The sequence below is a fragment of the Phoenix dactylifera genome, chromosome 8 (assembly GCF_009389715.1).
Source record: "Phoenix dactylifera cultivar Barhee BC4 chromosome 8, palm_55x_up_171113_PBpolish2nd_filt_p, whole genome shotgun sequence".
Lineage (NCBI taxonomy): Eukaryota > Viridiplantae > Streptophyta > Magnoliopsida > Arecales > Arecaceae > Phoenix > Phoenix dactylifera.
Window position 1 is genome coordinate 6412877 of NC_052399.1, and position 17397 is coordinate 6430273.

General features: G+C 38.6%; 1 protein-coding gene across 1 annotated transcript in view; it reads left to right on the top strand.

The window, feature by feature from the left end:
* Positions 1-17397, top strand: part of LOC103721407 — a 30887-nt gene that overhangs the window by 8256 nt on the left and 5234 nt on the right. The window contains exons 6-12 of the mRNA XM_039128818.1: positions 1199-1268; positions 3032-3077; positions 3159-3408; positions 6648-6853; positions 6988-7062; positions 7826-7895; positions 7993-8073. Coding sequence (XP_038984746.1) covers positions 1199-1268; positions 3032-3077; positions 3159-3408; positions 6648-6853; positions 6988-7062; positions 7826-7895; positions 7993-8073 — 798 coding nt within the window. The remainder of the gene's footprint in view (positions 1-1198; positions 1269-3031; positions 3078-3158; positions 3409-6647; positions 6854-6987; positions 7063-7825; positions 7896-7992; positions 8074-17397) is intronic.

Here is a 17397-nt window from a genome sequence, read left to right on the forward strand (position 1 = left end):
TTCTGCCAACTTGATGTCGATTCTTAGCATTGGTGTAAAATTCCTAGCCAAGGCAACTTTCAGCAAGAAAGAACCTGATTTAAAACCTGGATGTCCAACTGGTATGTGGTAAAATTACCTTATGCTTTGTGGTTTATGCTCACAAGACTGCGAAGGGCCTCTCTGAAATTGCTATATACTTGGAAAGAGTCTAGATGAAGAGAGAAGATAGCAAGGTTTGATGTATGTAACTGCCGTCAACTCCATGGCACAGTAATCTAAGGAGACAAATTGAATCAGTCCATTCTCAAGAATATTTTAAAAAGTTACTTTATGAAAAGTGAACATTCCCTTTTAGCACGTGTTAACCTGAAGCAGTTAGAATTTTCCCAGTTGCCCGGACTCAGCTGGAACCAGCCTAATCGTACCAATTTTGGCTAGGCATATGCAGTTCCTCCTTTAAAAGTTGAAACATCCAGATTCTAGTTTCTAGGCTAGAATGGTATTGACTGGGGCAGTTATACGTATGCATAACTCCTCAAATCTTGCGGTTGTTGTTCAACTTTTTTTTTTTTATAAAACCAATTACATGAACTGTCTTTCATATTTACACCTGTGCCAGTCCTTTCATCTCAGCCAACCACATGTTAACAGTAAATAATATGCATTTAGGATTTGAATATCAACATTCACTGCATCTGAAACAAGTTACTGTTGAAATACTTCAACACAAATATGAGAGTTGTTAGAGTTTCTTTGACATGCGATATACTTAATGCCATATGGAATTACTTTATTTACCATCATGTGATTCCTATCCATACTTTCCGTGGCATAGTATTAAGTCTAAATATTTTCAAAAAAAATCCCTAGGAAAATATGGTTCTTGTGGAAATGTATAAACTTCATATAAATTTATCCCTAGCAATGGATATCTGACAAATTTTTAATGGATACAATTTTCAATTGAAGAAAATTGTGCTGTTTAAACCACATACACTACTGATTTTTTTTCCCCGCATATGATAGATTTGTTCTCCATGACTAAGAATAATGTTTTCTTGGACAATCATATCTCAACTTAACTTTTAAACTTAATATGCTACTGATACATACTAACTTTCAGTTATAGAATGTTTATGATGCTAGTATATTTATGCTGCATCACTTGCTGTTTGTATACTTTCTGAAGCTGATCAATCAACACTCTGTCTCTCAGCACTTTTGGGTTGCAATCTCCATGGTGTTCCTGATAGCTGCTACAACATTCACACTTCTTAAGCTAAGTGGTAAATTTTTTATCTTCACTGCAGTTTTGGACATTGTATGACATGCAACTAATTTGGATGCTTTAATTAATATTTCTCCTACTACTAAGCATTTTCAATTTCGAATCATAACTTTGATATGTTGTATTTTCAAGAACTTTGAAAATATTCATTTACTTGTGGCCCTTTCTCATGCGTCTCCTTTATAATGGAGTCAACTTGCGGAAAAAAATGACTAGTTATCCTGCTATTGTGTTTCGTTTGAGATGCTAATGGATCGGGCTTTGGTTGGCCTGCCTTAGGTTCAGACCTGGTCCATTTGATTTAATGTCCCTTCAGGCTTGCATAGGACTGAAATTATTCGGCCAAGGCGGGCTTTGGCCCGGCCCACAGCCTAAACCAATTTATAAGTTACCCAATCTGAGCACATTCATTGAGACACAATACCTAAGCTCAGTCCACTAGAATTATCATTTATTATTAATAAAATAATAGCACAAAATATTTGATTGTCCAATCTCGATAATGTTGATCGGGCAAGTGACCTTTCGTTAGAACCATTGAATCAATGGGCCAAACTGTATAGAGAGGGGTGCTGGAAGGTTGTAATTGTGGCCTTGCGATGGTTGACATCGAGGTCAGAGAAGGCAACGTGGTAGAGAACCACCACCCGCCCCTCTGCCTGTTCCCTGCTCTCCGCATGACCTCCACCTAGTGGTGCGCTGCATGATCCTTGTCGTTTCCAACCGCCTTGTCATTACCACCTGCTCTTCTCACCGTTGCTCCACTATAATGTTCGTTATTGGTCTCTTCCAAGGATGTTCCATTCAAGATGACTGTCGGTGCCAGCTTTCCCCATGGTGATTAGTAATGATGATTGGAGAAAAAAGAGGGGAGGGGAACCCTGCTCATCTTCCCCCAACCATAGCTAAGTTTTGATTCTTTGACTGTTTGACCCATCGATGTCGTGCTGAAAATTAGTCACCTCCCCAACATCTCCACATGAAGGTATTGTGCTAGTGCTGCAAGGAGGAATACTTCTAAAATTTATTGGATTAATGACCAAGTCCACTGCGATGATGACCTTCTGAAGCTAAACAAGCCTCACAGTGATGCAGTGACAGCCTGGAGCTCATTGATGGCAAGTGGACTGAAGCTGGCCATTATAATTAGTGCATGTCCGCTAGAAATTGCCCATCTTGAACTTGACACGTTGCTGGAACAGAAATGAGTCATCAAATCTCGTGACAGATTTAATTTTGTTCTTGATTGGTGATGCCTATGCTCCCCAGCTTTCCAGTCCTGTGATCATCCTAGTGCTTTGGTTTCTTCATTTTATCCAAAATTGAGTCGGAAAGACTATGGTAATGAAGACCAGTAAAGTATGGTAGGCACGATAAGATCCACTCTTTCATGTCTCATGGAACTTGTAATTATTCACTAGTTCTAGTGCACCAGCAAAGCCCTCTTCATGAGCGGCTTGCTAACCCAAACATCTATAGGTCATACAACACCCCATTAGACTAATGCAGATATCGGCTCACCAAAAATTTTGTTGTTGAAACTTGAAAACCATAATGACATCACCAGGATGCAATTGCAACCATAACCAGATCGACTTGGCTGCTGATAATCTCCATGATATGATTATTATAATCAAGCATCAATTGTTGCTTTACTGATTTAATGATTTGTGGAAGCTGTATAGGGTATAAAGTAGATTGCTCCATTGGCTCAAAATTTATGAAGCAGGAAATTTATTTTTTAATTATAATGCACTGCAGGTGACGTAGGTGCTTTGGGCTGGTGGGATCTATTTGTAAATTTTGGGTAGCATTCATTTGCTTTCCTATACATTTATTGTTTCTTTATTGGGTCCGGTGCAACTCTTTGACATAGCCCCCTGTACAGAATTGCAGAGTGCTTTGCTTTTCTCGTTTGCACAAAGTGGTCTAATCCAATGATTCATAGACAGCCTCATCATGGAGAAGCAAGCTCATCCTCCACAGCAATTAGATATCGTGACTGGAATAGTGGCCTTGTGCTTCCTTCGATCGAGGATCATGACCAGGATAGATTATGTGGTCTGCAAGACATAGGAGGCCATATAATGAAAATTCCACTTGTAGCTTTCCAGGTTTTGCTATGTATGCGCTTAGAGGTATGTACTTTAAGGGGAGCTGTGGAAGTTATTCCTTTTTTATATTAAATATTCACAGATAGGACCTGAGCATCACATGCAGAATGATGATATTATTTTCTTTTATGTCATTGATTTGGGCTTGCTTTCATCAACTAGGTCCCATTATGGCTGTCTATCTAGAAAACTACTCTTGTTTTATGAAATTTTCTTCTAGTATATTTTTTAGCGGTAAAATTACCACTATATGATAAAAATCACTTCAAAATATTTATTCAGACATGAGAAAAAATTACTAAAGGAAGTCATTAAAATATTAAACATTTCTACAGCTTTATCTTGTCTTTACTGAAAAGTCTTATGCTATCTATATCTGGCTTTCTGAGTGATTATTAGTTGGAATTTGAGAAAATTCTGTTACTAGTCCTCAATCTGTTGTCAGCCTTAAGTCACATGGCATAAACCTGGTGAACGCAACTAGCGACAAGAGTGGGTTTGGCATTAAACCTAGAATGCTAGTTGTTTGGTTGGGGGGCCTAGCTCCTTTGTTCTAGAGGTTTAAGGTTGTGCAACAAGGGAGCGGCTTTTCAAGGTTCCCCTAGATTGGGAAGTGTAAAAGTAGACAATGTTTGCTAGGAAACTGCAGTCAACTTGAAGCACAAAATGGAAGCGAAAAGCCAAATTAAACTGCAAAGTCCCATTCTTGATTATGTATTGTATTTACATCAATATAGATTTATAGTTGAAGAAAATTCATGAAGTCAAAACTTGTTTTCAGTCGGTGAAATGTGATGTCATCTTGGGGAGTTGTTACTTGGAAAACTTTTGAAATTTATATTTTTCTCTGTCTATGCTAGATGTTTCCGTTGTGTGTTGTGCACTTTTAAATTTCCATAGGTAAAAAGTAATTTAGTTATTCTTTTCATACTTTAGGCTGATGATAGAAAATGTCCATTAATAAGCCAGAAGCATGTTGTAACATGAGGCTATGTGGAAAAAGGTTGTGCAATGGAGCTTAGGCATGATGTTTCAGTAGATTTATTACGGAACATGGCCTTATTTGAGCCTATATGTGGCAAAGTGGTGGCATTTAATTCTGGGAGACGGTTGCAAATATGAGGAGGTGGTGCATGCAGACCCCAGAATCATCATGCAAAAATTTCTTCATATTTATTTAATAAAGTAGTTAGTGGCGACTCGCAAGCAACGCAAATGAAGTTGATCACTCTGAAGTAGTTCAACTCATGTTATGGATGCATTGCAACATGTTGTCATTGTTTCTTTGGTAGTCAGGCGTGCAAAATGGGGAAATATTGTGTTGCTAGTAATTTGATGCCATAGTGAATCTTCAGGATTTGCTGTTTACCCTTTTACTCAAATTGACAGTTGAGCAACTAACAATTATGGGTTCCACTTAATTAGACATATGACCAGGTTGATATGCTCGTATCTCATGAGCCCTCTCGAAGTACGATATTGAAGAATAAATTCTGAATGATGATTTCACGGTGTCCATTATATAATTATCTCTTAAACTGATGTCATTTAGAAAGCAAGAGTGGACGAGCATATTGAGGACTGGTAGCCTCATTATTTATGCCAGATTTTGTTAATGACTGGAGTATAGAATTTGCTCTTCAAGCTGACCTACATATTACAATATTTGGTAATAGGAGACAGGCTGATCAACCAGAAACACCAAATTGCTTACTCTTATTGGTTGATTGCCCATGTCTGGAAGTTTTTTATGGGCAAAATGATGGTATGTGCAGGTTGCCATGAATAGAGAACTTGCAGCTAGTTGTCAGTGATAAGGAATGAGGAAGGGAGGTGCTGGCAAATTGCTGTGATTTAGTAATTTTCAGTATCTTTACATTATTATATTATAGTATAATGTTCTTTAGGTGTTTTCATACCATAAATTTAAGACTATCACTTTCCTGCTTTTGCATCTGCTCTCATTTCCATTAATTGATATTCTCCCACTGTCATGAAAGATGAGGAAGATAAAAAAAATAACTCGAAAAGGTAAACAAGAAGCATACTCCACAACAAGGTATGTTGAACCGACCGGAACTGGGTTCCAGTCGGTTCAGCCTGTACCGAACCGGTGCCGACAGGCACCGGTACGGTACAGCGTATAAAAACGGTTCCGACCCAAACTGGGTCGGAATCGATTGGTTCCGTACTTGTACCGGTGCGAACTGGGCTGGTTTGCATCGGTCCAAGCACAATTTTCTCGCGCGCCCGGTTCGCACCGGTCCAAGCATAATTTCCCCAGCGTGGGCATGCGGGGAAGAGCGCCCGCGCGTCTGGAGCCCGCGTGGGCCTCTTAATGCCATAGAGTGGCATTTAAAACCACTCTGTGGCATTTAACGCGTCCATGCTACGGACGCGGTGATTTTTTTTTTTTGGGAATTGCGTGCGGACGCGCGGCGGAGAATGCGCGCCCGCGCGCGATTCTCCGCAGTGGCATTTGACGCGTCCGCGGACGTGTGCGAATGCATTGTTTTTTTTTTTTGCTTTTTTTTTTTGATGTCCGTGCGCGCAGCTCTGGTTCGGTATCGGTTCCAAGCCAGTACCGAACCGGAACCGTACCGGTGCCGGTGCTCACCGGTATGCCGGTACGGTCGGTCCGGCGAACTTTGCTCCACAAAACATCCTTTCCTACAATACAGACAAGTACTTTGGACCTTGTTGAGTTGGATTCAATTTCCATAGAATGGTTGTTGCTTGTTTTTTTGGTCATTGTTTGGTCATTGCCCAGTTCTGATAAATGTCTGATGTAGACGTTGGGACGATGTTGAACCTTAAGAGTGCTCTGCAGTCCACAATGTTTGTTCTAATAGTTAGAATCTCCAACAAAGAACTGACCATTCAAATATATGCCTTTGAAGCAGGTGAAAAGAGGTTTTAGAATTGATTGGTCCCTTTGGTATCATGTGATTTGGAATAAGTAAAGAAATCATATAACACCACCATAAAATTAAGGCGAACAATAGGTCAACATAAGGAGCTAGAATGGGCCATCATTCTGCAAATTAAAATATGCAGACAAATAACTTTGTACTAATCAAAATACTAATTATACACTCCTTATCTCTCCTCTGTAGCAGTGGACTATTTAATTGAACTCACTAGATTCCATTATGCTGTCACTTCAATACTGAGTGCACACCACACCCAACTCTACTCTCACATAAATGTGTATTTACATGATACTAGTAGCCAAATCATGATTAGTCTGTTCATGGTTACAGGGAACACCACCTAGTGCCCAACATATTCCAATTTTGGTTCTTTTCCTGCCAATATTTCTTTTACAAGGTGCCGGCGTCCTATTTGCTATATCAAGATTGGTGGAGAAGCTTGTTCTTTTACTACGCAGTGGATCAATTAGTAATAGATATCAGACAATTTCATCAAGAACTTATGATTGCTTTGCATTCTTGCATCATGGTTCAAGGTAGTGTTGCTTCATGTGTTAGTTGAGGATTACTCTCTTATACTTGACATGCATTGTCAGGAAACATATTGAAATGGAATTATCATAACAGTTTACTGTTGCATGCTTGCCATATCTTGTGCTCTAAAACACAGATTGCTGGGTTGGTGGTCTATTGATGAAGGTAGCAAAGAAGAGCAAGCTCGCTTATTTCATGCTGAATCCACTGGGTATGCATCACTGCATCTATAGCCATAAATTTTAATTTCTCACTAGATGGAAGGTAGTTACTAATTTATATCGGGATTGGAAGTGAACAGATAGTAGTTGACAGCATAATTCCAAACGTACTTGAATGTAACTTTTTTGTGGCCTGCCAGCTAGAATGCTGAAATTGCCTTGGGTGACATGTGCTTCCAGAGCATTTTCATGTCTGCTTACCTAGATGCACCCGACAATGTGATCTTTGAGCAAACAGAATTATATAGACCAGTTGCCTATTTATTTTTCAAGGTTTAATCATAAATTGGCGACTGATAATGTCATTCTCATCCTTGATGAGAAAAATATTGGCTCATTGGAAAATCCTTTAATAGTTTAATTACTTTTTAATTTTTGTCAAGCTTCCTTTTTCTTTGATCCATCCTGTCTTAGCGAGACAGACATGCTTACAGACTTTTAGCAAGTTTGCTGGATATTTCTTGTGATTTCTTTATGAAATAATGCAGAATTTGATCTGATATTATAATTTTAGAGGAGTATTTTTCTTTCTTTTTTTTGGGTGGGGGTTGGGTGGACATCGAAGGAAAACTAAGCCATGAAAAAGTAGTGGTTGGCCTTATATTAGATGTATTTGATGTGTAGGTTGGTGATGCGGGAAAGGGTAGAGAAGAAGGATAGTACTATGATAGATGGGGCTCAAGGTGTTCCAAGCTAAGTCCAAAGCCACTTATAGCTAATTTCTCTCTGATGTTTATTTAATGTGGTATGCAGGTATAACACTTTTTGTGGTTACCCACCTGAGGTGGTGAAGAAAATGCCTAAGAAGGATCTTGCTGAAGAGGTGCATTTCCACAGCTTTGTGCTGTGTTGTTATGATATGCTACAATATTTACAAAAACTTATTTTATTTCCATTTCCACTATTTCCTTAAATGTCAGGTTTGGAGGCTACAAGCAGCTTTGGGAGAACAAACTGAAATCACAAAGTTCAGCCAGCAAGAGTATGAAAGGCTTCAAAATGTAATGCTTCTAAGCCTGACTAAAAGTTTAATGAATTAATTGCTATTCATTGCTTGGGGATCAGGCTGCTGTACTTCCCTTTTATTATAGGTTTGGAAAGATATTTTATTGCCAGGTTTAACTTCAACAAGTTGAAATAAAACCAAAAGTTAATGAGTTTTACGAAAACATATATTCAGTTGCTTTAATTTAAAACCTATTTGGAGAAAACTGACAAGTCATAAATTTTAAATATGAATTACAAAAAGCTGGTCTCCTCCTGCTTTGTCACAAAACTTGTTCTGCAGAAAATCAGGTTATGTAGTTGTTGTTTAATGGAACTGGCTGATTATTAAACAGCCCCTGAAAACATTACATCTAGATGTTCGATGCTTTTTGTTAGTATATGTTTCTTAGCATACTGTCTATTTTTTTTGAGTGCTCTATAATCTTGTTTACTTTTCAATGAACTACTTCCATGCATCGATCTTGTTGCATTTGATCGTAACTTTCCTCTGTTAAGCGAATCTATTTAAGTTGAGGTCCTAATACCACTTTTAGCACTCAACTTAAGATACTAGTCATGATATGGGCTTAGAATTGTCAGATTCAAGACAAATCCTTGGGAAATAACTGAAAAAGGTTAATTCTCATGGATTCAAATGCGGTAATAAAACCAATACATTCGCTGGATCAGATCCGTAATTCAAACCTAAATGCTAACGAGTTTTGGTCCATCACTTCTCCTTCTCCCCCCTTCCTCCTCCTCTTCTCCTTCTCCTTCTCCTTCTTCTTCTGCTTCTTCTCCTCCTCCATAGATAAATTATACTATGATAATTGATTAGATTTTTAAGTTTTATTCACTCATAATTTTGTATACTCTACATTAACTTCATTAACTACTTAGTAATTCTATTATAATAATTGATGTTATATATTTAAGTTTTAATGACTCATAATTTTGTATACTCTACATTAACTCAAAATTAACTACTTAGGAATTTTCTGAATAAGAAAGAATTTCCCTCTTCGATTTCAAGAATCAGCTTGGCCTGATTGTTCTGGTTGTATATTTGCAAGAGCTCTACAAAATTACCTTCCACCCAAAGGAACATAAAATATATATTAATTGCTTGGATCAGGTTTTTATGTTATTAGTTTTGATTTGTGAATCTGTCTAAGAGTTTAGTTTTCTAAAATTCAAACTTTCATAATTTCATTTGTAAGCAGGCCATGTTTTTCTGTTCGTGGGTATAATCTTAACCCTTTTTAGGAATGCCTCAAGCTGCTATTTTTATATCCTTTTTTTGAGGTGAAAAATCAAGTGAAGAAATTTGTGAGTTGATAACAGAAGCGCTACAAATTTAATGTTAGATCTGGCCTGCAAATGCATAGCATTAAAAAAATCCTCTTATCCTCCCCACATATATCAAGTGATGTGCTTGAAAATGTTTGCCAGTCCCAATGCCAACCATAAATCATCTGTTACTATCAGAACACTTAAATGCACCTGATTCAGTGATTCCAGAGTTTCTTTACTTATGATTAATTCATTTGGTTGTTAATGGCTGCATATCTCATAGCGCGCATTAAATCTACCAACTTGACAACCCCCCATTGGAGGCTTAAGCATTCAACAAAATATGCGAAGAATGGTTATAAAGGGCAATATTGAGAAGGTGGTCCATCCCCTCGTTATTATGGCATAGCTGTTAGTGTAGTTGAAGAGAAGGCTACAGATCAGTTCAAAGGGATTTCCTTTAGCTTAATTATATAGTGGCGACTGGTGACAATTTGTCTACATGACGTATGCCACCGGAGTAATGTATAAAATGTACACCACCCAATCATGCCACATGATTATCTAATGATGTTGTAATTTCAACTTAATTGTATGATCAATTATCTCTTGATGTACCTGAATTAAAATTCATGCTCTTAGAGGGGAAGGGATGCCTCTTTAAGTTTCTTCATTAGGAAGTCATAGTCACTTGTTGCTTGACTTAAGCTATCTAGAATGTTGAATCATAATTGGGAAGTTGGGCGCGGGGCGGGGGGGGGGGGGGGGGGGGGGGGCACATCTAATTCCCAAATTTGTCAAAATATATGGAATTAATTGAAATTGCCCACATTTATGCTACGATGAAATCAATATCACTGTAATTCGAGCTGTGGAACCAAGAAATAGTGCAATTATAAATTTCGATGCGCATTTCTTAGGTGGAATCTACTATAAGGAGTTTATTAAGTTATTCTGCCTTTTTTCTTCCAAATTTAATAAAGGATTTCTAGTTTTCAAGTCTAGAATAAGATGCTTGTAGATGTCAAGTGATGGACTGGCTTTAAAGAGGAAGAAGATTAAAAAGGACTTGATAGAGTGGTTTTTATGAAGTCCATTGCAAGAAGAGGAGGGTTTCCATGGAGTCCTTTACAAAGCTAAAAAAAATACTAGCAAATATGTTTGACCTAGAACTCTTAGCTGTGGTTCCTAAGCATTGGTTCATTAACACCAAAGTTTTTTTAATACTTACAACATAAGACTTGGACTATTGTTAGTTATTACTTAATTTCACTCAAATTTAACTTGCAGATGCTTACTAGGAGTTGATTGTTATTTTAACTTGAAGCTAAATCTATCATCATAAATCACAGGTTGATAGAATTTTTATTCTAGAAGTACAGCAACGCCTTGGTTCTCCAATGTGATTGAACTTATATGATTTGGTTGGCTGATTGGAGCACTTCAAACTCCAATGCACTATGTGGCTGTTAGATTTGCCTCCAAGATATGGGTGTCTTATGATGTGCACAGACCTCAAACACTCCAAGAGAGCTACGAATTTGTACTGTCTGTAGGCTGCCTTCTAGATATTGTCAGTTTGAATAGATGTGTCCAATGCAGGTTTTCACTCAAATTCAATTTTGCAAAGGTGGATTCATATTTTAGGAAGAGAAGACCAAAACAATCAGAGAAAGAATAAAAGAATAAAGAGAAAGAGGGAAGTGATATAGTAGAGGAGGATGAGAAGGCAAAGAAAAAAAGAAGAAAGAGGAGGGAGTAGGAGGAGAATAAAAGGACATGGTGGTTTGGGGCAAGAGGGAATAGAGAAGGAAAGAAAGTAAAGAAGGTAAAGATAAAGAAAGGAAGAAGAGAATTTGGGGGAAAAGGGGGGAGAAGAGGGATGTCAAGTAGAAAGGGATCAAATGGGGAAACAAATTTCAATAGGAAGGATCACCAAGATGGTTTAGAAGATGATGTCTACTCTTTATGGTGAAGGTTCAAATATTCTTTACAAGCGTCAGATAACTTTGGTCGTTACATGGTATGCCGTACCGGCCCGAACCGAACGGTATGGAGCGTACGATACCATTTCAGTTTGGTGCGAGTATGTGTGGCGTACTGATACTCGATACGCCAAAGAAATTTCGTACTGTATCAGCACTATGCTAGCGTGGCACCGGTACGGGGTTTGATACTGAGACAATGAACCTTGGTCGTTAGTGTTAAATGTGGTTTTGTGCCTAAGGCTAGGAGAAGGGGGGTAAACAAGATGAATATAAGTTAGATAGACTCAGCTTGGCTCGGCTCAAAAATTGCTAATGCTTAGCTTAAGCCAAGCTTGAGCTATGAAATCCAACTCAAGCTTAGTTAATTCCTACTGAACGAGCTTGAGCTTGGCTAGATTAAGCTCAAATGAGAAATGGCCAGAGGGATGGGCTTCTTAGCAAAGGTGGCTCCAAGAGATGTGGGCTTCTCAGCAAAGGTGGTTGCAAGGGATCCATCAAAAGAGTAGACGGTTCAGTTTGAATAAGAAGGTAAAAAAGAGGGCTGCCATTGCTGCTAAATCTGGAAGTACATGCTGAGAGAGAGAGAGAGAGAGAGAGAGAGAGAGAGAGAGGTAAGGAAGAGGTCCGACTTTTCTAGATCTTGAAATTGCCACCATCAGTGAGAGAGGACGGACGAAGAAGAGAGTTGAGAAGTAATCCACTCGTTGTGGAGAATCAGGGCCAAGCATTGGTCTCCTCTACCCAAAAGCCTTAGGTAATTATGTCATTTCCTTGATCTAATGACTAAGATGATTCAACTCTTTTCCTCATCATAGTTGTCATTGAGGCTTGCCTGGTCGCTTAGCCAAGCCTGGGTCCTCCTAGGCGAGGCTTGTCCGGACGACTCTTGCTCTCCTCTACCCTAAATCCTTTGGTTGCTTGCCTGATTGCCCACTACTCCACTAGCCTAGGCATGTTCCTGGTCACCCAAATTCCTTAGGCTTGCCTAGTATGGTGGCCCTAGCCTCGTGACAGAATCCAACCCGATGAGGGAGCCGGGCTTGACCCAATTGAGTGAGCTCAGCTTAAGAAAAGAAGAGTCAAGATTCTTTGATCTCTTTACAATTTGCCTTATCGCATTCCTTTCCTCTTCCGGCTCTCTACCCAGGGCATCAAATGGGGCTTTGTTCCACCCAAGATTCGCCGTCTCAGTACTGGACTCCGTACCAGTACTATTCTATTACAGTGTTAGTATACTCGGTAGGGAGGTTGGTTCGGTGTATCGAGTATCGGTTGGCCCTTGAACCAGTTTGGTGTTGGTACAATATGGTTTGGTTGGTATGTTTCCGGTATGTGGTATAGTATAGTTTGGTTGGTATGCATCGATATCGATCGGTGCAGTAAACCTTGGTTTCCACTACCTTCTTGGTGATGATGGTAGTTGAGGGTGTGCAATCAACGGTGATCTGCAGGGATCTGAGGTGAATTGAGATTTGTCAAAATATATGGAATTAATTGAAATTGCCCACATTTATGCTACGATGAAATCAATATCACTGTAATTCGAGCTGTGGAACCAAGAAATAGTGCAATTATAAATTTCGATGCGCATTTCTTAGGTGGAATCTACTATAAGGAGTTTATTAAGTTATTCTGCCTTTTTTCTTCCAAATTTAATAAAGGATTTCTAGTTTTCAAGTCTAGAATAAGATGCTTGTAGATGTCAAGTGATGGACTGGCTTTAAAGAGGAAGAAGATTAAAAAGGACTTGATAGAGTGGTTTTTATGAAGTCCATTGCAAGAAGAGGAGGGTTTCCATGGAGTCCTTTACAAAGCTAAAAAAAATACTAGCAAATATGTTTGACCTAGAACTCTTAGCTGTGGTTCCTAAGCATTGGTTCATTAACACCAAAGTTTTTTTAATACTTACAACATAAGACTTGGACTATTGTTAGTTATTACTTAATTTCACTCAAATTTAACTTGCAGATGCTTACTAGGAGTTGATTGTTATTTTAACTTGAAGCTAAATCTATCATCATAAATCACAGGTTGATAGAATTTTTATTCTAGAAGTACAGCAACGCCTTGGTTCTCCAATGTGATTGAACTTATATGATTTGGTTGGCTGATTGGAGCACTTCAAACTCCAATGCACTATGTGGCTGTTAGATTTGCCTCCAAGATATGGGTGTCTTATGATGTGCACAGACCTCAAACACTCCAAGAGAGCTACGAATTTGTACTGTCTGTAGGCTGCCTTCTAGATATTGTCAGTTTGAATAGATGTGTCCAATGCAGGTTTTCACTCAAATTCAATTTTGCAAAGGTGGATTCATATTTTAGGAAGAGAAGACCAAAACAATCAGAGAAAGAATAAAAGAATAAAGAGAAAGAGGGAAGTGATATAGTAGAGGAGGATGAGAAGGCAAAGAAAAAAAGAAGAAAGAGGAGGGAGTAGGAGGAGAATAAAAGGACATGGTGGTTTGGGGCAAGAGGGAATAGAGAAGGAAAGAAAGTAAAGAAGGTAAAGATAAAGAAAGGAAGAAGAGAATTTGGGTGAAAAGGGGGGAGAAGAGGGATGTCAAGTAGAAAGGGATCAAATGGGGAAACAAATTTCAATAGGAAGGATCACCAAGATGGTTTAGAAGATGATGTCTACTCTTTATGGTGAAGGTTCAAATATTCTTTACAAGCGTCAGATAACTTTGGTCGTTACATGGTATGCCGTACCGGCCCGAACCGAACGGTATGGAGCGTACGATACCATTTCAGTTTGGTGCGAGTATGTGTGGCGTACTGATACTCGATACGCCAAAGAAATTTCGTACTGTATCAGCACTATGCTAGCGTGGCACCGGTACGGGGTTTGATACTGAGACAATGAACCTTGGTCGTTAGTGTTAAATGTGGTTTTGTGCCTAAGGCTAGGAGAAGGGGGGTAAACAAGATGAATATAAGTTAGATAGACTCAGCTTGGCTCGGCTCAAAAATTGCTAATGCTCAGCTTAAGCCAAGCTTGAGCTATGAAATCCAACTCAAGCTTAGTTAATTCCTACTGAACGAGCTTGAGCTTGGCTAGATTAAGCTCAAATGAGAAATGGCCAGAGGGATGGGCTTCTTAGCAAAGGTGGCTCCAAGAGATGTGGGCTTCTCAGCAAAGGTGGTTGCAAGGGATCCATCAAAAGAGTAGACGGTTCAGTTTGAATAAGAAGGTAAAAAAGAGGGCTGCCATTGCTGCTAAATCTGGAAGTACATGCTGAGAGAGAGAGAGAGAGAGAGAGAGAGAGAGAGAGAGAGAGAGAGAGAGAGAGAGAGGGGTAAGGAAGAGGTCCGACTTTTCTAGATCTTGAAATTGCCACCATCAGTGAGAGAGGACGGACGAAGAAGAGAGTTGAGAAGTAATCCACTCGTTGTGGAGAATCAGGGCCAAGCTTTGGTCTCCTCTACCCAAAAGCCTTAGGTAATTATGTCATTTCCTTGATCTAATGACTAAGATGATTCAACTCTTTTCCTCATCATAGTTGTCATTGAGGCTTGCCTGGTCGCTTAGCCAAGCCTGGGTCCTCCTAGGCGAGGCTTGTCCGGACGACTCTTGCTTTCCTCTACCCTAAATCCTTTGGTTGCTTGCCTGATTGCCCACTACTCCACTAGCCTAGGCATGTTCCTGGTCACCCAAATTCCTTAGGCTTGCCTAGTATGGTGGCCCTAGCCTCGTGACAGAATCCAACCCGATGAGGGAGCCGGGCTTGACCCAATTGAGTGAGCTCAGCTTAAGAAAAGAAGAGTCAAGATTCTTTGATCTCTTTACAATTTGCCTTATCGCATTCCTTTCCTCTTCCGGCTCTCTACCCAGGGCATCAAATGGGGCTTTGTTCCACCCAAGATTCGCCGTCTCAGTACTGGACTCCGTACCAGTACTATTCTATTACAGTGTTAGTATACTCGGTAGGGAGGTTGGTTCGGTGTATCGAGTATCGGTTGGCCCTTGAACCAGTTTGGTGTTGGTACATATTGGTTTGGTTGGTATGTTTCCGGTATGTGGTATAGTATAGTTTGGTTGGTATGCATCGATATCGATCGGTGCAGTAAACCTTGGTTTCCACTACCTTCTTGGTGATGATGGTAGTTGAGGGTGTGCAATCAACGGTGATCTGCAGGGATCTGAGGTGAATTGAGATTTGAGAGGCCTTAGGGTAAGTCCATGTCTCTCTCATTATTTCTTCCACTTCCCCCCATGAAATGCTTAATTAATAAGAGGTTCTCCACTCAGCATACTATGGGTTGGGGATTCATTTTTAAAATCTGTTGAAGGTCTGACTGCCTATGGTTTTTTTCCCCTTTTTTGTTAAGGTTAGGTTGGATGCCTGTGGGTATATCTAAATGCTATTTTTCCCCACCCTCTGTTTTCTAGAAAACAGGCTCTCTCTGATTAATAATAATACTTCCTCCTCACCTCTTTCCCTCTCTTTGATTAAAAATAATCAGAAATTATAACTGATGTTTTATAGATGATATTTCTTGTATTTTTTTATGCAATCACACTGCTAGATTTTGCTAATAAATTATGATCTACAGAGTGATGATGTATTAATTCTTATCATGGATTCTATTTGTTTTTTATGTCGAGTTAGATTGGTAAGTTAAAAATGTGCTTGAATTAAGTAAATGGATTAGGGATTTTTGGTTTTAGGACTCTCTGTTTTAGGAAAATGAGAACATACTTTTTTCACTTTCCAATTTTTTCCTTGTATTAATCTATGTTTTCTTTTTTTAATATTATATTTAACATTATAGTGCCATTAATATTATCATAGTAGCAAGTTACTAATAACAAGGTGCTCATCTGTGTATACTTGTTTTCTTTAACTTTAGATCAAATGATGTCTTACTAATATATATTTTAAGTTTACTACTTGTATGTTAGACATGTTTTCTTTTTGTTTATTTGTTTACTACATGCCTTTATTATTTCTTTTGTCATTGTTTAAATGTTAGCTTGTTTGGCAGATTAAGCATATGGCATATTAAACATTTTCTTCTTACAATATCCATATTCTTTATATGCCCTTATTGAGTTTACATTGCTTGATTGACTTCATCACAATTAAAATCATCTAGCTTTTTCCCCAGTGAACCCACATCCACATCCAATAGAGAATGTGCGCTCTACTATTTGAGCTAAGGAAACAAATATTGTATACTTGTGTTCTTTAAGCTTAAATCAAAAAATATTTTATTAATTTATTGTATTTTAAGTAGAACTCATGCATTAATTGCTATCAATGTGTCTTTGGTTCAAACAATATGGATAATTTATTAAGCATAATGCATATTTAATTTAACAATTGAAAGATATTATCATTTGATAAATTTTGAAAAAAAATATTTGCATAGGGGTCGCCTAATTGCCTGGCTATTGCCTAGGCTTTAGGAGGGTCTATCACCTAACATTGCCTAGGCTATTTTACAACTAAGTTCTTTATCTATGGACGCTCCTTTTTTTTAGTTAAATCCACATCTCTTGGTTTTAGTTTTAAAAAAGAAATGACAAAATTATGATAGCCAAGGTACGAGTGCATTTATTAAGTTACATAAACATTAAAATTTATAATAAATAGGTTTAAGAAGGTTAAAAATATTTTTACATATAAATATTGCATTAGTAATAGGGATGGACTATGCTTCTCTCAAGAGAAGGTATCTACTCTCAAGTCTAAAATTAATTAGGGGGCATCCAAATTGAAGATCTACAACATTGATAATGATATGTACCGTTAAAAGTGCATAGAAACCAAAAATCATGTGTTGGGTGGTTTCTAGCCAATACATTAAAATGACAAAAAAATGAATGGTTTCCATTGTGCTAGTGTGCTAAAGCGCATGATCAGGATCTGCTGAACCTGCTCGTACCGGCCGGGTCAGCCCGTACCGTACCGGTACCGCTCAAGACTGGTACGGTACAACCTTTGAAAACGATTCGCACCGGTAGGGAAGAAGAGAAAGAAGAGGAAAGAAGAGGAAGAAATAGGAAAAAAGAAGAGGAAGAAGAAGAGAGAAGAGAAGAAGAGTACCAGT